Below are 21,038 nucleotides of genomic sequence, written 5' to 3' on the forward strand. Positions count from 1 at the left end.
ATTCATCTTTGTTATTTGTCTCCAGTTGTAATTCCATTGTTTTAATGGAATCATAGTAGGAGAGAAAGGATTTGTACATAGCATGGAGATCGATATGGTTGTACTTAACCACCGCCTTCCTTATCTGGAAAAGAATCTTCCAAAAGGTGTCATCATTAAGATTGACAGTCTTGTAAGAAAAATCCTAAGAAAAAAGAAAAAAGAAAAAAGAGAAAGAAATGATATTAACGGTTGACCAAGATAAAAAGAAACAAAACTCACCATTTTAAGGTTCAAGATTTGTTCAAGGTTTCAATCAAAGGATAAAAACAAAATGAAAGAAAATGATTTTTCGCTCGTCATTTTATTCAGTTGCAAGACATTATCTTCATTGACGATCATTGCCTTGAGCATATAAATTAGATACATTTTATCTCTTTTTAAGATAATCTTATAATCCTATCCTAAGGGGATAATTAAACTTATTGCAACATCTTGATAGCATTTTGGTGAATCTCTAACATAACCTGAGGGTCTATTATAAATATAATTAATTATCCTTTAGTTAATCTTAAAGCTATAATTCATTGATAAGAGCAAAGATAAAATGGTTAACTTAGCTGCTTTCGATTAAGCACCCACCCTACACCACGTGGAGGTGTTAACCTTGTAGGGCACCTGAAAAGAAATAAACAATGAAAAAATGATGAGTAATAGATAATCATTTGAGTAGTGCTGTTTAATTTTGTCAATTTCGATAAAATAACCAATGGTTACAAATTTCTAATGATTACAAATTTATAAAAGTAAAAAAGATAAAAGCAAAATTTATGTATTACAAATGTATTACAATGAAAAAGAATGAATTGTATTAATCACCAATTATTTCAGGATTGGTGATTTTGTGATTTTTCGTAAAATGCCGATTGAATTCACGCACAATTTTCCGTGGTATCGGATCATCAAAACCATAAGATGGATCGTTTATAATGATTCTCGCCCATGGATCTCTAAGAGGAGTATTATGGATATCACGCGCCATTAAATTGTCGATTTCGATCCTTTTCGAGCAAACAGTTGCGAATCTATTTGTAGAATCGTCTCTCCCAAAGATGTGACGAACAAGAAGGTCAGCTCTACATTTAGTAGTGAAACAGTAACCGCATTCAAAAGCATAAGGGTATTTTTTGATGAAATCATTATGAAATTTCTGGGTTTGGCTGACAAAAACAAGTTGTTTTTTCTCTTCTTCTGGAAGATCCTCGTATTTTCTACGCTTCAACGATGTATTGTTCCTCTCATCGTAATCAACTAAATCTTTCTGTTCGAAAAGAGGGTCTTTATAGCGACCTCTCCAATAAGGTTTGCCTTGATATTCAATGATTTCAATAAGAGTACTTTCAGCATAGGATAGATTTTTGAACTTTACTATTTGATTTGTCCGCACCTAAATGATAAAAGTTTCAAATTATTGTCGATAAATTGTGTGGATATCAGTAAACTTACGTTTTCGCCCGTTGGGTATCGTAAAACCAATTCGGCATGACCACCAACATATTCTTCCTCGTTATACTCATCTGAATTAGCAGCTGAAGTAGAGGGGACCGAAGGTGCTAATGTAGGCGAAGATGGAATCAAAGGGGTCGTTGTTGAGCGTAAATTATATCTAGTTTGCTGATCAATATTTTGTGTCCCTATTGATTCACTCGTGATGTCTTGTTGCAGAGAATCTGATACGATGGAAAGAGGACCGGGGCTTTCATCAGAGGCGGACGTGTTGTTTTCTTGGGATGAGAAGAAAGAAATATGAAATTAAGATGCTAAGTCCCAATAGGTGATAAAATCTTATCCCCTGATTCAAATTGATTGAAACTCATGTCGATTAATACTACTATTACTTCCTATCATTTGACACCCTAATCATCTGTCGCTGACGACTTGAACATAATCTATTGTCAGTAGCTAATATCATAATGTTAAGTCCCAATAGGTGATAAAATCTTATCCCCTGATTCAAATTGATTGAAACTCATGTCGATTAATACTACTATTACTTCCTATCATTTGACACCCTAATCATCTGTCGCTGACGACTTGAACATAATCTATTGTCAGTAGCTAATATCATAATGTTAAGTCCCAATAGGTGATAAAATCTTATCCCCAAATTTAAATTGATTGAAACTCATGTCGATTAATACTACTATTATTCCCTATCATTTGACACCCTAATCATTTGTCGCTGACGACTTGAACATAATCTATTGTCAGTAGCTATTAACATAATGTTAAGTTCCAATAGGTGATAAAATCTTATCCCCTGATTCAAATTGATTGAAACTCATGTCGATTAATACTACTATTACTTCCTATCATTTGACACCCTAATCATCTGTCGCTGACGACTTGAACATAATCTATTGTCAGTAGCTAATATCATAATGTTAAGTCCCAATAGGTGATAAAATCTTATCCCCTGATTCAAATTGATTGAAACTCATGTCGATTAATACTACTATTACTTCCTATCATTTGACACCTAATCATCTGTCGCTGACGACTTGAACATAATCTATTGTCAGTAGCTAATATCATAATGTTAAGTCCCAATAGGTGATAAAATCTTATCCCCTGATTCAAATTGATTGAAACTCATGTCGATTAATACTACTATTATTCCCTATCATTTGACACCCTAATCATTTGTCGCTGACGACTTGAACATAATCTATTGTCAGTAGCTATTAACATAATGTTAAGTTCCAATAGGTGATAAAATCTTATCCCCTGATTCAAATTGATTGAAACTCATGTCGATTAATACTACTATTACTTCCTATCATTTGACACCCTAATCATCTGTCGCTGACGACTTGAACATAATCTATTGTCAGTAGCTAATATCATAATGTTAAGTCCCAATAGGTGATAAAATCTTATCCCCAAATTTAAATTGATTGAAACTCATGTCGATTAATACTACTATTATTCCCTATCATTTGACACCCTAATCATTTGTCGCTGACGACTTGAACATAATCTATTGTCAGTAGCTATTAACATAATGTTAAGTTCCAATAGGTGATAAAATCTTATCCCTGATTCAAATTGATTGAAACTCATGTCGATTAATACTATTACTTCCTATCATTTGACACCCTAATCATCTGTCGCTGACGACTTGAACATAATCTATTGTCAGTAGCTAATATCATAATGTTAAGTCCCAATAGGTGATAAAATCTTATCCCCTGATTCAAATTGATTGAAACTCATGTCGATTAATACTACTATTACTTCCTATCATTTGACACCCTAATCATCTGTCGCTGACGACTTGAACATAATCTATTGTCAGTAGCTAATATCATAATGTTAAGTCCCAATAGGTGATAAAATCTTATCCCCTGATTCAAATTGATTGAAACTCATGTCGATTAATACTACTATTACTTCCTATCATTTGACACCCTAATCATTTGTCGCTGACGACTTGAACATAATCTATTTTTATTATCACAATAATTGACATGTTATATTTGATTCCTAAGGCAAACTCACCTGCAGAACTAGTTTCAGATGTTGATGGAGCAGTGATTCGTTGTTCCAAACGCATTCGTCTGGCCGCTCGCAGTTCATTTAATCGGTTTTCTGTCTCTCTGATCTCTTCATCCTCTTCCACAGTGAGTTGGTGAGCTTCCGGTTGGGTCGTTTGAGGATTCTCATTTTGTTGATCAGTTGCTAATATAGGAAAAATGTTCATAATCAATGTTAATAGTCATGGTAAAGTTTTATTCAAAAAGAAAAAAAATTGTCACCACCGTGGTTTGAACGTATTCCCTTGCATACACAAAGCTAACGTCTTACCACTATGCTATCATTCAGATTCAACTGAAAAAATTTTTAAAATCGGAGTTTTAATAGTGTCTTGTAGTCAAAATTAGGTGCATGGTGTTTTTTTCTATTCATGAGGGTCACCTCATTTCATCAAAATTCATGATTTTAGACTATAACAATGATTTAAATTAACTTATGTTAGGCTAAAAACAACTCACCAGATCTACTTTGAGGGTTATTGTTCATATTCGCGTTGCTTGATGAATTTAGATTTTCATCAAAAACCATACCTTTAATGATTGAAAAATGATTAAGCGTTAGTCTTAATATAAAAACATTCTTATTAAAATTCTTACCCAGAATGAATAGATAAGTGATTGGTAGTTTGAAAAAAAACATGATTGATAATATAAATTCAGTTTTGAAAAAGATTTTAGCAAAAGAATTCACAATGAAACAGCTACAGGAGTGTAAACAAAAATATCTTTAAAGATTCATTCAAGAATGAATCCAGTATCATGTACGTGTATATTGTAAGAGCGCGAAATTCAATGAACATTTTTTTTCTGGTTTATGATTATTATTGAATTATTTCCCCCTTTCATTTTCAGGATAATTATTTTACCCCCACTTCCGCTTCTGAGTGGCTCAGAAGCGGAGGTTTTATTACTACTGATACTCTTTAAGTCCTCAGCATGGAGACTTTTTTTTCTTATTCCCTTTCATTCATTAAGCTCAGTTTGAGTCCACCAAAGGTAAATGTCATTGAATTCGAGGATTGAGAATTGGGTGTAGGTGGATATTCAATTGTGAATGAGTATCAGATGAATGATAAGTGGATAGAATTGAATCTTTTATCTCCATTGAATCTTCAGGTAAATCTAAAGGATATTTGATTTAGACAGGAAAAGGAAATGATTCTGATTCAATGATACGATATGAAAAAAAAGAGTGTTTTCTTTTTTTCTTCCCAATGTTGAGCAAAGAAAAAGTTCTTGACTGAGAACTGAATGAAATCTGGTCAGAACTTTTTTTCTCTCATACAATTGACCATTGGAAAGTTTCACCTTCCATTATTATCATTTATATAAATTGTCATGTTATTCAATTGTATTCCTATTCCCATGATTGTCATGATAATAATTCAATAAGGTAACAATAAATACGATTTTTTTTTCACATTCATTTCAACTGATTTAAAATCATAGTGAGTGTTATCTTGTGGGTGTTGGTGTTGATTTGCTGTGAACACATGATAATGTTTCAAAATGTAATCACTTTGAATAATGATTGAAACATTAGGCTCTGAATTTCATGATAATGGTTTAGTGTTTACTTAATGATCCGATTGAAATTGTTTACTCAACTTTTTACTTTCTTTTCTGTATCGGTTAATATTCATGTTTCCAGTTACTCTTTTCTTCATGATAATCTAATCATTTACCAGATTCTTTTCTCCATCATGATTAAATTTTAATAAACTTCTGACCGATAATCGAATGACGAACAATTGATCAAATTCAGTTCACAATTTGCGAAAAAGTTTCCATCATGTAAGTGAAAAGTTTTCTTCTTCTCGATTCCATTAATTCAGTTGAGAATTATCATTATTATTGTTGTTGTTATTTTCGTGAAATTTTTCAAAGACAAACTTGGAATATCAAATTTATATATAAAGTTCTAGGCCAAGTTCGAGTAGATTTTGTTGCTTATTTATGAATAACAATTGAAGGAGGAAAGGAAAAGTTTAACAAAAGTTTCTTCTTGTCAATTATTTTCAGAACTTTTCGATTTTCTTACCTTCGTCCGAATCGTAAATGTAGATTATATTTTTCCATGTGTACAGTTTAACCACTTCGGCAATGGCCTTGATGTAATCCGGTCGGATGTTGAGTCCGAAATTGGGATAATTGTAACTGTTTGTTTCCGGGTAACCGGGATGAATAAAAGGCATCTGAGAATGAGAATAGAAAATAATTTCTTATCATAAATCTGATTATAACCATGATGGATAATCTGTTAATCTGATTTTACTTTCTTCCTCCCTGAAGATGGATCATTATGATTATCGTTCATCTTCAAGGTAAAATAGGTAAGAAATTTCTGAACCTCTCATGAAATCGATCAAATTTTCATCTTTTGTAACATTTTTCATGTAACCAAACAAGAAGATGAAAAAAAAACTATTACCAACTCATTGAAATCAACTTTTGATTGATTGTAATTATCATTGAAACTGATAATCATTAGGATGATTGATTAAACTGATTGGTGAAAATTTTATTCCACTTCTAATGTTGGTGTAATTTCATGATTTCCATGGCATTAACTTTCCATTCCCTGAACATTGTTAGCTTTTAGATCTGATTTTTTCGCATTACTTTTGTCTATCTTAGTTTCATAACCTGTGACCTCTTTACTGATCCAAGTATCATGTTTATTATCATGAATCTCAGAGCAAAAAAATGTCACTAATTTTTCAAAAGTCATCATGTTTTATTGAGAAGACTAAAACTCTTGAATTTCAATATTACCGATGAAAAAATTTTCAAATTTTCTCATGATAAAACTTAATAAACTCTATTCAATGAACTTTCATGATAAAAATTCATTTTGAAATTCATAAGTTTAAGATGAACTTTTCACCAAGACAATAAGAAAATAGTTTTACCCTGAGAATGAAATAGTGAAAGAGAAAAAGAGAGAAAAAAATTCATTCGAAACTCAGAAATAATCTAATCTCACCTTGTTATAAGTAAGAGAATTTCGTATTTTCTTTGAATTTCATGGTAGTTCTGGTTGTAGATTCAATTGTGATTTCTCATCATTTAATAGATCGGAAGTTGAGAAACACTTGCACTTCCTTCAACGTAATCAGAAAATTGATATTTCACTCAAACTCAATATGATGAACTTTTCTGAAATTCGAAAAGAACGAAAAAAGAGAATAAAAAAATTCCATTTTCATGTTGAAATTCATTTGGAACTATTTTCCTCCTTCTAATGTAAATAACCAGACAAATGATTAACCCCATGAACTTACAAACAGATTAGATAAAGTTCTGGACAAAGAGTGGACATGATAGTAAATCTCATGATAAACAAACATGTTATCATTTTGTATTAGTATAACAATAGCAACATTGATATTGGTAAATAACTTTAACAACTCTGCCTGAGGGTGGAAAGTTAGAGTGGAAAAAGTTTTTTCCCTTGGTTCAAATTGAATGGAAAAAAAAAGTTGACTCAGTTTTCCCATGAAGTTTGAGCAAATAATTTTAAGCCCGATTCTCATTCACAGTTGATTCATCTAATGATAATCTTTTATCACTTTTACATCAACTTTTTTCAGACCTTTTCTATTCAGAATTTATCATGTTGCTGTTCAGAACTTTTCTTTTTTTCTCTTTCATCTCTTCATCCTGTCATCAATGTTTTCCAAGAGTGAATCAAGCAAAATGTCACACTCTGAATAGGTAAAATTTTCCCTCTATGTCTAAATGAGACAAGATGAAATCAGAGATATAAAAAAAAGAGGAAACATCAGAATCCTTGTCATCATTATTTTTATCATCATCATGAATTCACCCTGAAGGCAAATAGATGAGGGATCAGGCGATGGAGGAAAAACTATCTATGCAAAGGAAGCACCTTCAATTTCAGATTTCCATGAGTATTAGACTTTTCTGATTGGATCCTTTTCTTCATATGGAAATGTTATCATGAAACTTTCAGGTGAATTCATTAGGCTGAATATTGATTATTGAGGCTGATTGAAAAAGAAGAGAGTTAATTAAACTTACCTGGAAGGTATTTGAATATGAGACGAGTGTTTCATATGATGGTCCAATTATGGGTGTGACAAGGGTGAAAATACCTCGAGACAATTGTAGGCACACTGAATATCAGGTAAGGAAAAAAAGTTCCATCATGAAAATTTTATTGAGAAAAAAAAGAGTAAAAAAAACATCATGTATCTAATTTGATCCGGAAGGATGAATTGAACAAAGAATTCATTGGAAATCAACAATTATCTCAATTGGATTTCACAACTAAATCAACAATTAAATGTTAATAATTAAACTGATGATGAATTTCTTAGACAATTTATTAATTCCTTTCAATTGTAGCTGAAAATTAAGATGATCAGAATTATAATTAACAGGGAAATAATCTAGAAATGAGCTTATTTATATTCATGGATAACAATTAAAGTTCATGTCAACTTTTGTGTGTCTTAATTGTTGATTGAAAAGACAATAGTTTAAGAGGCCAATTAGTTGGCAACAATTTCCTCAGTTAATTAACGACATTTCAGAATGATGTTTCATCACTTTTATCATGAAAGGTGATCATCAGAATTCATTTATTATTAGTTTTTTTTATCATTCCATTAGCATAGAAATAACCTGAGGGTGAATTTTTTTCACCTCCATGACATTCTTGGTGTTTTATTATTACTCACAACTTTGAATAACAATGGATTATATTGAACAAAGAAAATGATGATCATGATGATCATGATGCTGATGAAGATTAAATGAAAGTTGTGATGATAACGGTAAATTAAATTTCTTAGCATGGGAACACAATAGATGATGTTGTTTATTCAGAAAAATTAACATTCTCTATGGTCAAAGGTAAAAAGTTCATCATCTAACTCAATTTTCACCTTCCAATGTTCATCTTTATCATTTGAAGATGAAGATGAAGATGATGATGGTGATAAGATTGAGAGAGAAAATAGAAAAGTGTATATCTTGTTATCTTTTTATTTCTCTCATTTTTTACTCTTGTTAATTCTGTTTCCAGGAGAGAGAAAAAGTTCAACTTGATGAAGATAAAGAGATGAAGATTGAGAAGAAGATTAGAATTCTTTATCTTCTCAGATTTATCTTCCTTCATCTTGTTTCACTCAAGTTTATCTCCATGAACAATACCTTATCTTGAATCTTTTCAATGAATTTCAATGAATCTTAATTATCTTCAGAATTGTTGCTGAACTTTTTTTTTCTCAACTTTTCGTTTTCCTTTCAGCTGAATTACTCTTGGTTACGATTAAATTGAATCAGAATAATATTCATTTATATATATTGAACCTTTTGAGACTCTTGATGATAATTTCTTGGATAATTTAAAATTAATCATCAACCCTCAGGGGGGAAAACTGTAAATTGTTTCAATGTTTCCAATAATCTACTGGGAATTGAATTAGATGCTCAGAATTTAGTTGTTAGTGTTATTCAGACAACCGGAACTAAAATGAATGAATATTATCATGAACTCAGTTAAAGATTCAGGATACGGATTCATGATGATAATCGTTACAATAATAGAAAATCAAATCACAAAAGTGCAATTTGTTGATTGCGTGACTTTAACTAATAGTAAATAACATTATTAACATTGGGAAACAATTGAAAAAACTTTTTCTCTCCTATTATCATGAATTAGTTACCTGTTCATATTATCATGATGAAATTTCAAGATTAAACCCTCATGATCATGGTGAACTTATCATGTCCCGATTAAGAGCAATTAAATAAAACAAAAGTAACAATCCAACAATTACTAAATCAAATCCAAAGATCGAGGGCAAAATTGGTAACATTTTGATTGGAAGAAAACTTTTTCCCTGATAAAATGAATTTGCATTGATTCTTAATGAACTTTGAATAAAGTTCATTTAAAAAAAAATGAAGATTCATTTTTCTCGACTCAATGATAATTTAAAGTATCTACATGATGATGATGATTATTATCGTCATGATACTTTGGTTAATATTAAAAAGTTCAAGTGAATTATCATCAAGTAAACCATGATAATGATAATAGTCTAGATTCAGTTTCATTCATCAAAGCTCATGTATCATCATCATCATGATTCCCTGTAAATGGAGATAAGGGGAAGAAGAAAGTTCTGAATTTTTTTCTCTATCTCTGTTTATCTCTCATTCAGCTGAATCAGTTGAAATTGAAAATGGTTCATTGAAGTTGAGAATCAACAAGAAGTCATTATTTTTTCCCTCTGTTCAATTGCCTGAGGGCGTTTGACTTTTTTTTCTTCTCAACAATGATAATGAAAAACTTGAGAATCGTATTTAAAGTAATATTGTTTTGAAATTGAAAAACAACCGAATGACCTGAAAGAAAATCATTCAAATGTAAGTCATGAAATTCTGAGGATTCAGCAGAAATCAACAATCGATTGCTTCATAACCAATACTATCATTAATTAACTTCTCTGATCATCTGATGAACAATCAATTCAATGGTTAATCAGGTAATCATTAATTAGATCGTCTCTTTACCAAGAATCATCGATCAAAATTACGGTGAAAATCAATTAGAAGCAAATGAAACTTATTCACGTTGATTATCATGACAATCATGTTGATTTTGGTTGAATTTTGATAAATATGAATACTACTAATGATAAACAGGGAGAAAGAGCTGAAAAAAGTTGTTAATTTTGGGTGAATTTACCCTGAAAATGAAATTGAAAAGATAAAGTTGATTGGATTTAATATTCACGATGAACAATCTGTGAATGTAAAGATAATATCACCAGGCTATTCAGGGTATTTATTCATGGGAATTATATCCTTCCCATGTAATATATGAATTACATGGAAGGTGAAAAAAAAATTTGAATTGCAAAAGTTTCTCCCTGGATTTATATTCCTAAATGAATGTTGATTAAGTTGTAACCATCAGTTAATAGGGAAGCAAAAGATTTAAATGATTCTCATCCTCATCCTCATCTTTACAAAGCAATCAACTCTAATCATCCTCATCTTCATCCTCATCAACGCCTACACATCAACCTGTTTCCACCCAATTCCCAAGGAGTGAAAATGTAAATTGAAAAACATAGTAAATGAAAAAAAGATATTATATAAAAATTCACTCCAATTCCAAGTTCAGTATGAATAATATCCCTGCAATCACCACCAGAAATTCATTCAGAATCTTTTGTTGATTCACTAACCCACCTTATCCTCAGTCACCCTTTGAATGGTGTTAATAATAATAATCGTAATGCTTTTGATATACTGAACAGTTGGATCATCATGATTACCATGATAGTAAATGAATTATTTATTTTATCTTCATTTCAATCATCAACTGAAAGGATCCAAATAGACACATGATTGATTTTAATTAGAAAAGATCAACAATCAACTTACTTTGACGGGTAAATCTAAATGGATCATTGGTATCGATCACATCGGTTATCGGTTCGATTTGAAATCGAGATGATTCATTCTTGTTATGCAAAAATATCGCGTATTTGAATGCACTCTGAAGTTCATTTGATTCTGGAGTGAAAATTCCCCCTGAATGAATGCAAAAAAGTTCATTGGAATCAAAAGTTAATCAAAACTTCCAACCTGTGGATTTAAAGTTCAATTGTTTTTCTCCCAATCAACTTGATCGTCTTTTCTAAATCAAGTTAATTATCATTCATTTTTTTTCATGACAAAAAAAAACTATTTCCGGATAGTTTCATATTCCAATCATAGTAACTTCCGATGAGAAACTTTCATTATCATTGTTACCCTGAATTCCCATGAGTTTAAAGTTCTGATTTGATCTAACTTTTTAATCAATCATTGATTAACTTTAATCTGTAATTTTGACACTTTTAATTAGTAAAACTTTTAATCATAATCTGGTTTAATTATTTTCTCAACAATCATTAGTTTTTTTTGCTCCTTCCATTTATTAATTAGGCTTGATTATTACACTTGTTAATTAAGTGTTAATCTTATTAGGATGGTGTTTATAATTAATCACTTCTGGCTAATTAGATGAAACTTTTATCTGTAAGGGTTAATTTGATTGAGAAAACAAAAATCAATTCAATTTGATTTGATTGCAAAATGATCACAATTAAACTTACCGATTGGGATTTTAGGTCCAATTGTTGTTGATAAATGAACATTGGAAAGTAATAACGTTGAAAGTGAAACAATTAACCTTACAATTGAATTAACAATCATAATTAGAAGGCTTAATTTCAATGGTTAAACATGATATTGGTTAAGAAATTGTTTTAATTGTGAAAATCACAAGAAAAAAAAAAGTTGAGTCGAAAATGTTACAATTTAATGTTCAGTTAGAACGTTGATCGAATCAATTAATCAACAACAAAATGGAACACAATTAAAACTTATTAATCTGTCGGTGGTAATTAAAATCACTCGATGAAACAATTAAGAGGAAACTTTTATTTTTCTTTATATTTTCAGATAAGTTGTGATTCTGATGTTGATGAAAATGGAAAACTGAATCAACTAAACTGTTAACAATCAATGAGAGATAATAATGTGAGCGCAATCTCATCTCCTTAGAACATCATCTTCCTCATCCCCATCCTCATCCTCATCTTCATCATCATCATGATCCTCTTATCTTCTTTATCTTCCAAGGCTATTACACCTTCTTTCCATTAATTTCCACCATGAGAATAATTTTTATTCCTTGTTACCTTTTTTTCCCATTAAGAGTTTACCTTTTTTTTTCATATTCCAATTCAGTTCATTATCACCACAATTCTTAACATTCATTAACATTTTATTCATTAAAATTATTCTTTCAACACTTGTTATCCTTTTTAAATTGTTAGAAAAAAAAATTTCTCTTAATTAAATCAAATGTTTGATTAGTTTTAATTGTTGGAAAAATTTAATTTGTTTTAGTTGTTTTCTCAGTCAATAGATGGCGCTACCAACTGATGTTGATTAATTAATTGTCATTGAGATTGAAATTAAGTTGAAACAATTTAACTTTTCAATGCTAATTAGTTTTTATTGATTATTATATAAGAGGTAATTGATTTAATACATGAAAATGATGATCTTTAATTAAATAGTTTTTCATTAAGGAAAAGATAAGTTTAAGAAAAATTTCATTTCAAATGATTGAATGATTTTTTTTTCTAATCAAATTATTGTTGATTGATTAACTAATTGTTGACACTTTGAAATTAGACTTGAAACTGATATTAATTTATGTTTTCTAGTTTTGGGCTAATTAAAGTTGAATAAATTGTTCGCATGAAAATCTGAACATATCGAATATCGAATGGAAATATTTTTAGAACTTTTCTTTTTCTTTTCGAAACTTTTGCTTTATGTTCAATTTAAAGATGAATTATTTTGAAATTATTGAAGTACTTTTTTTTACTAAATGATTAGTTAATTGATAGATTTAAGTCTTGAGTCTTGTTCACAATGAGAGACTTGATTATTAACTGTACTTCCTGAGCCTCGAATTTTTGTTTTATCTCTTCGAATGAGTGAAAAAAAAAGTTCTAATTTCAATAGATATCAAGTAACCGTAACAATCTTAATGGTTAATTAAAAGTAAAGTTGAATTGATTAATGTTACCTGATACAACTACTACTGACATTTGATATGGTTGATTGTTTGATTCCAATATTTATAATCTAAATTTTGTACAATCGGGAACAATTTAAACACACACAATCAGCCTGATGGAAAACAATCAACAATTAGTAAGATTAATGAATGAAAGGTAAATTATAAATCCAATGAATGGAGATGACACTTGATAATGATGAAGATGATGATGATGATCACGGTGGTGGAATGGAAATAGAAACAAACAAACAAACAAAGCAAGAAAAAAGTGAAAATAGTGAATTAAAAAGAGGAGAGAATTTAAGTTAATTGTAATTAGAAAAGTTCATCTTGTTGATTGATTAACAATCTCACAGACACAACATGATGGCACGAAAAAGTTTTCACTCGAAGTACTTTGTCCATCCGGATCGAGGGAAAGAAGTTTTTTCTTGATGAACTTTTGTTTACATCGACTTTTGAATCCAAAGGGAAGGGAAATCGACGATGAACAAGGTGAATTAGCTTGTCTGCAATTAAGAAAATTAATAAACAACAATTAGTTTAACAATCGGCTGGAAAAAAGTGAATTTTAATTGTGCACAATTAACTTGATAACTCATTGGATTGAAATTGTTTCCAAATGATTTAAGATTCATGAGAAGGATAAAATGTTGTGAGTGATTAACAATTTGAAGGAAAATCAACAATAAACAATTTCGAGTTAATTTGTTAATTTGATTATCATAACGCTCCAAGTGGATTGTGATGATTATACAATAACAATTAGTGATTATAATGATAATATTAATAGATAATTATAATCATGTTGCATCACAATTACTTGACCTACAAAAAAACATCAAGAAGCAAAAAAAAAACTCCGGTAACACTAATGGTAAATTAAGAAGACACAATTGACATTGTAACACAACAATTAACTAATCACTTTCTTTATTTTTTCACTTTTTACAATCCATTAGGTTGTAAAGACTCACACAACAATTAACTTTAACCAAAGTTAATCAATGATTTACTAATCAAAGTGGTGATAACAATTATTAGAATCAACAACTTCCGTCTAAATTTTTTGTTAAGTGTTTCCAATTATTATTAATAGAAACTCATTTAAAGTTAATTTAATTAGATTCATAATCAACTTTATTCATTGGTTAAGAGATTACATTTAAATTGTAACAGTTGATTAGTCTTAGTTGGATAACAATCTGTTATCAATTAAAACCCGGAAGGATTTACTTTACTAATTTTGTATGATTAAGGTGCAACAATTAAGGTGATTGTATCAAGTGATTTAGTAGTTTTGATCATCATTGTTAATCATGTGAATCAGTGAATTGACATAATCAAGGTTAACCATTCACTGGAATTGAGTTCTCATGTTAATCAGATGACGCCTGCTCTCATAATTTAACTAACAATTAAAGGGAAATCCCTAATAATCAAACAGTATTGTTTAATTGTTGCAATTGATATTTTAAGTTACGTAAAACTAATTAAAAGAATTTACTAGAAATTTAAATTTCCGGTTTGGCCTACAAGTTTATCATCAACAATTAAGTTAATTATACAAATTCATTCATTGATTACGATCTTAATTGTGACCTGTTGATAAAGTGAGTGGGTTTAAATTATAATAATAATAATGATAATCAATGAAAGAGTAAAAATTATTATATAATCAATGATCATTCATAATCTGTATTGTTAACAGACTAACTTGTTGCTCAATTGTAACAATTAAAAAGTTACAAAAGTTACTGACATTAAGGAAACATAGAAATTAAAATTAAAGTTGGATTGTAATCTGATTAAATAAATTGTGATTATTTAAGATGATTAAACAATCTATTGGTGGTGATGATTTAATTATCTGCTTTGGATCAGTTTATTTATGAGGAAATTAAAAAGTTGAAATGAATTGATGTTAATTTTTCAAGATCAATTGATTGTTAAGGTTAATTGTCTTATTATTATTGTTAATATTAATTAGCTTGAATTGAATCAACTTACTGGCAAACATCAACTTTAATCACTTGCTTGAGGTTTGTGTCTTTTTCCGCTAAATTAACAACAAATTTCCATTCAGATTGGTCACTTAGAGCGGCTCGAGGGGTAATGTACATTGTCCGAGTACGACAAACCTCTTCCCCTTCGAGGGAATTGATCGATTGACGTTTGACCCTTTTGGACATTTTCGAGGTTGCTGATCGTCGCTTTCGACGATAAATTGAGGTAACATTAGCCAATTGAATGATTGGTTTCCAGGGATTCGAAGGGAATCTTTTGGATGATTGTGGTGATAAAGGAAATTGAGATGATGAAGATGAAGATGAAGATGAGGATGAGGATGGAGATGATGATGATGATGATCCCAGGTGAGAGGGTGAAGGTATTGGTGGAGGTGGTGGAACTGAATCAAGAGGAAAATTATCCCAGCCTGATGAATGGTGATCATGATGATGATGATGATTATCATTGAAACTGTTGTCAGTTAATTGTTGATGTTGATTAAGTTCATCTTGTAAGGGTTGATGATAAGTTTGATGAGATTGTAATGAGAAACCATGATGATGAGTTTCCTGATATGGATGATGAGGTAAATAATCATATTGTAATGAACTTTGGTAAACAATGTAACTTTTAACATGGGACTTTTCCCGAGGCACAATTACCGTCACGGGTGCCGTTAAATTGGGCTCCAGGTCACCTTTAGACTCGTCCACAAATAGGCTCGTGAAGTTAAATCCATTTGCACGAGCTGATTTGATTACACTGTAAATATGTTCACTGTTCAATACAATTAAGAAAACAGTTAATTTGAATGTTTTGATGGTCAATGTGTAAATCTTTCAATATGATAATCATTTAATCATTTACAAACTACAATTAACTTTTTTTTTGTTTCTTTGATCACCTTGAGATTAATTATTGTTAATTAATGTTCATTTCATGATTTTGTTGTTTTCTTAATGATGATGATTATTATTATTACTCTGGAATAGGTAATTATAATTTACCTTTGGTAAGGTTAATTTAGTTGTCTCTTAATTGTTGATTTGATTTGGTCTTTTAAGTTCATTGATTTTTATCTAATTTTATTCTGGGAACAATTTAATTACTTGGAGCAATTTACTCTATGGAAATTTTGACTTATCGATTAATTAACAATGATAATTTACTAATTGTTGACCGAAGGTCAAACAGTTAAATGCCTCTGGAAATTGTAGTTTAAATTGTTGAAAAATAGAGAGAAAGAGAGAAACTAAATTAAAAGTGAAAATTAAATCCAGTGTATAATTTAACCTTGATTAAGGTTGAAACTTTTACATTCAGGTTTCTAATTGTTGATTAACAATCATAATAATCATTTGTTGATTGTTGATTAGTCTGATTTATTAAATTGACCTTGCCTAAAATGTATATAAATATATCAACAATTAAAGTGTATTAAGTAAGCAAATTAAGCTTTATAACAGGTTTAAATATCTAAATAGTTACAATTAAACTTCCGACTGATTTAACTAAACAACAACAATTAATCAAACAAGGCCACAAATCATCAGCTGATTTCGTTTTTTTTTCTCGATTTTAATTGTTGATTAGTTTAAACCTATAAATGACAATCAATTTAATTCAATTGAATTTAATTTACAATCAAAGTCTCTCTCTCTCTCTCTCTGAAATATCATGGGTTAATTTGATTTCAAGTTAATTAAATTAAACTAATAATTAAATAGGTAAATGTCAAGGTTGCCATTGGTTGTGATTAAATTGTGATTTAATTTGGTTATTATTTGATTGGCAATAATTTCAGGGTTTTTTTTTGCCACTCAATTTACTAATCCAATGATTAAGATTAGTGAAAAATTTGCAACAATTTAAATTGTAATCACTATCAAAGTGGATACTAAATTATTAGCCTTCATCATTTGCATTTTTTTAACAATTAAACAAAAAAAAACTAAATCAAAGTTTTCTCGTTGCAAGATCAACAGTTAATCCAGTTATACACTTTAATTGCAATTAAGGTAATCAAATCTAATTGTAAATTCAAAGAGGAAATTTTTTCAATGAGAAACAATTTCTGCTTCTGCTTCTCTAACAATTAACTAATTGTTGAGCCTTGAGCATTATTACAATGGTGGTGGAAAAACAAATTTCAAAGGTAAACACAATTAAAGGAATCAAATTAATTGTCAATTTTTAATAACAATTAGTTTTTACTAAATTATGTTATAATTGTATTAACAGTTTGAGAGTAATTAAAATTATCAGAATCAACTGATTGTATTTGACTTTTTGTTTTAATTGATTGATTCATAAATATTATGGTTAATTGTTGGTTGATTGTTGTTGGCCCAACTCATCACAATCAGCTAAATTTAGTTAGGTGATTTGAGGTCTACTAAATTGTGACTTTCTCACAATTAATAGTTTTTTTTTATTTTGGTTAATCAAGTTTACCAAGGTTATGTGATCCCACGTAAAACTAAATTGTTAACAATTTACTTTAATCATTAATATACAATTGTAATTACAATTTACAAGCAAACGTAACAATTAGCAAACACACACACTCACAAAATGTAATTTAAGTATCATCATCTAACAATTAACAGCAATTTAAGTCTTTAAATACAGAAGGAAGTCAAAATCGTAATCAATTATTACGATAGTTTGTTAAATTGTTGTTGATTAACTAAATTATTACAATTGTAAGTTTATATCCACTTTGAAAATTTGGTAAATGTAAACATTTAGCTGGAGTTAATTGTTAATCAATCTAAATTTGATTGATTAAATTTGGGAAAAGATTAACCAATTGGATTAGTTTTAATTGTTTCTCTTGAAAAAATTGATTAATTCAATTTTAATTCTATTAATTGTTGTTAAAAGTTTCATCTTTCAATGAAATATTATTGGTCTAAATTGTGATCAGAATCAAATTACTTTAATAATAAGTAATCAGTTAATTCAGTTCAAAGCCTAATTTTAAACCACAAAGTGCAAACCAATTAGTCAATTTGATTATTGAAATTCAACAATAAAGTGATTTACTAATTGTAATCAGTTTTTTTCTGGTTAAAAAAATTTTACATTAATCGTCTTAAATTGTTAGCAATTTACCTTTGCAATTAACTGATTATTTCAAAGTAAAATTAATGAGATAATGGTTAATATTGAGTTTGATTGCAACAATTTAACTTTGATTAACAGGTTCAGATATTGATTACTAGTCAACTTGTTTACAATTAATATACATTTTAATTGTTGGTTATTCAATCAATCAATTTAATTATCAGATAAAATCCTTACCAATCAAACTAATTATTGATCATAATAATAATTTATGAATAATTTTGATTACAATTTAAATTAATGACAGGAACTATTTAAGGTATTGAGTTTCCTTTTATGTTAATCAGGAATTAAGATTAACTGGATTTAATAAATTTGCTATTTAGATTGGAAATTAATGATTAGGTCAAAAAGAAATCACAACAATCAAAAAGTAAATCAACTGTCAATAAGTTGAATATTTAATTGATTAGATTATCAATAAGAGAATTCATATTGAATCAGTTGATTGTAACAATTAGGTAAACAGAATATCAAATCATCTTGTTGATCATTAAGAAGCAAAAAGAACGGAAATTAATTGTTCAATTGAATTTGTAATGGGAAAATTGTGATTAGTTAACAGCAACAATTTAGCTCAACAGATATTATTTAGCTTATGGCAATTTAAGTTTAACCACACGATAATCAACTAATTGCTGTTAATCCTTTTTGTTTCCTAACAGAACAATTTAAAAACAACAATAACAAAATTAAATCTCACAAAAATATCGTGTAATTGTTAAAATTAAATTACTTAATTGTTGAAAACTGATAATCATACAGTTTGAATGTCAAGATCAACTGGTTTCTCATAGTGAATGGGGTTAATACAATATAATAATAATAATAATGATAATAATGATAATCAACAATCCAAGTAAAGGACAATTTAAGTTTTTAAATTGTTCACAACAATTAAAACAATAAACTGGAAACAAAAAGCATCAATGGACATCACAATTTAATGTCCAAGTCTAATTGTAAGTGTAAAGAAGATGAGGAAAGTGATAATTTGAATTTTTCTTTCTCAAATTCGAGGGACAAAAACTTACATGGGATAATCGGGAATATCCTTGCAAACGGTTCCACCAGAATCAGGGCATTCTGGGTGATCAGGGAGATATTTTTTCTGAGAAACTGGAGCCATTGGAACCTTATAATCAGCGTAATAGTAACTACTTTGGGATAAACTGCTTCGCCAGAGTCCAGGTTGAATTGACGAGTGGACATTGGAAGGTGATTGATAATAAGCGGAACAATTTGTTACAATTAAGTTGATACTGATTAGGAAAACAATTAGATGTGAACAATTTGTTAATGGTGAAAGTTTCATGGTGAATATCTGATTGTTCATTTAGGAGTAAATGAAATATTATTATTTATAAAATCGGATAATCTTGTCGAGTTGAGATTAACTAATACGATTAATAAGTAAAAGGTAAATACACTAAATGGATACAAGAGTAAAGATGAGGATGAGGATGGTGAGAGTGATGAAAATGATGAGGATGATGAGGATGTGGTGGTGGTGATGGTGGAGATGATGTTGTGGTTTTTTTTTCTCTCGGTGTATTAACTGAAAACTTTCATTTTCCACCAGTTTCCAACACCTAAACACTTTAACCAGTCCGAATGAAAGATCACTTTCTTTTCTTTCGACAAGTCTGTCTAAACTTTTTCTTTCTATCTTCCTCCTCCTCTTTTCTCTCTCTCTCATCATCCTCATCATCATCAACTTTCTCTCTCTCTCTTTCTTCATCAGACTCTCACTTTCTCCCATCTCTTTCTCTATTTTCATTCAGTTCTAAATTTCTTGATTTCTCTTTCAATCCGATTCATTTTCTTTGAAATTTTTTCTTTCCAGTAGCAATTAATATCATCTGATTGTGATGATGATGATGATGATAATGATGATGATAATCTCTCTCTCTCTCTCTCTCTCACTTATTCTCCTTTGTTGAGAAAAAGAAAGACAAAGATGATAATGATGATGATGGAGCTTGGAAACTGCAACTCGTTGAGCAAGATTTTTGCTCTCTTTTACAACAATTAAGAATATGAATTAATAATTTAACCTTCATCACTTTTAATTTAGAGTCTAAATCAACAATCAAGTTTAATCTCTTTTTCTATGGCTTTACGTTATCTACTCTCTAATTTATTTTATCTTCTTAACTAATCATAATTACTCCACCTTAATCAACTATTAAGGTTACGTTGATTTGGTTTTATTAATCAATCAATCGACGATTGTGATGAAATATTAATATAACCTAATGAATTAAAATGAAAAAATTAACCACCAATCAATTGATCATTTATCCTCACCTTCAATTTTATCAATCAATGATTTGTATTATTAGATGATTTCTGAAGGTAATTTGGTATTAATTGAATCTTCAATTAGGTGGATAAATTGTTATTAATAAGTAAATTAGAGTAGATTGATTATTAGTATTAATATTTTACTAATCGAAAGTAAGAAAAAAAAATGATTATTCAATATTTTCCTTTATAATTACAGTTATGTATGATCTGGGTCAATGTCGAGTCCAGTTAATTAACAATTAACTGAGACCCTAAGCATGTGATGGAAAATCAATCAACGTTGAAAAGAAGAGAAAAAAAAATTATTTTCTTTATTCTTATTCGTTTCCAAAACTTCAGAGACAGAAAGAAATATCTTCAGGTTGATTTAATTGTAATTTCTA

The 21,038-nt window shown here is 29.4% G+C and overlaps 2 protein-coding genes across 2 annotated transcripts; both read right to left on the bottom strand.

Annotated features, from left to right (window-relative positions):
* Positions 1–742: 742 nt before the first annotated feature.
* On the bottom strand, positions 743–11,391 carry LOC128387812 (uncharacterized). The gene is made up of 8 exons (XM_053347087.1): positions 11,379–11,391; positions 11,007–11,156; positions 7,620–7,714; positions 5,617–5,770; positions 4,035–4,106; positions 3,541–3,720; positions 1,486–1,763; positions 743–1,426 (listed from the first exon to the last, which is right to left on the bottom strand). Exons 1-8 carry the CDS (start codon positions 11,389–11,391, stop codon positions 851–853), a joined length of 1,518 nt encoding a protein of 505 aa, XP_053203062.1. The 3' UTR covers positions 743–850.
* LOC128387828 (uncharacterized) lies at positions 5,600–20,031 on the bottom strand. The gene is made up of 6 exons (XM_053347102.1): positions 19,380–20,031; positions 15,217–15,993; positions 11,723–13,715; positions 11,007–11,156; positions 7,620–7,714; positions 5,600–5,770 (listed from the first exon to the last, which is right to left on the bottom strand). The coding sequence occupies exons 1-3, from the start codon at positions 19,679–19,681 to the stop codon at positions 13,532–13,534; spliced, it is 1,263 nt and encodes a 420-aa protein (XP_053203077.1). The 5' UTR covers positions 19,682–20,031; the 3' UTR covers positions 5,600–5,770; positions 7,620–7,714; positions 11,007–11,156; positions 11,723–13,531.
* Positions 20,032–21,038: the final 1,007 nt, after the last annotated feature.

Source organism: Panonychus citri, unplaced genomic scaffold, assembly GCF_014898815.1.
Source record: "Panonychus citri isolate SS breed McGregor unplaced genomic scaffold, ASM1489881v1 Contig00094, whole genome shotgun sequence".
Taxonomy (NCBI): domain Eukaryota; kingdom Metazoa; phylum Arthropoda; class Arachnida; order Trombidiformes; family Tetranychidae; genus Panonychus; species Panonychus citri.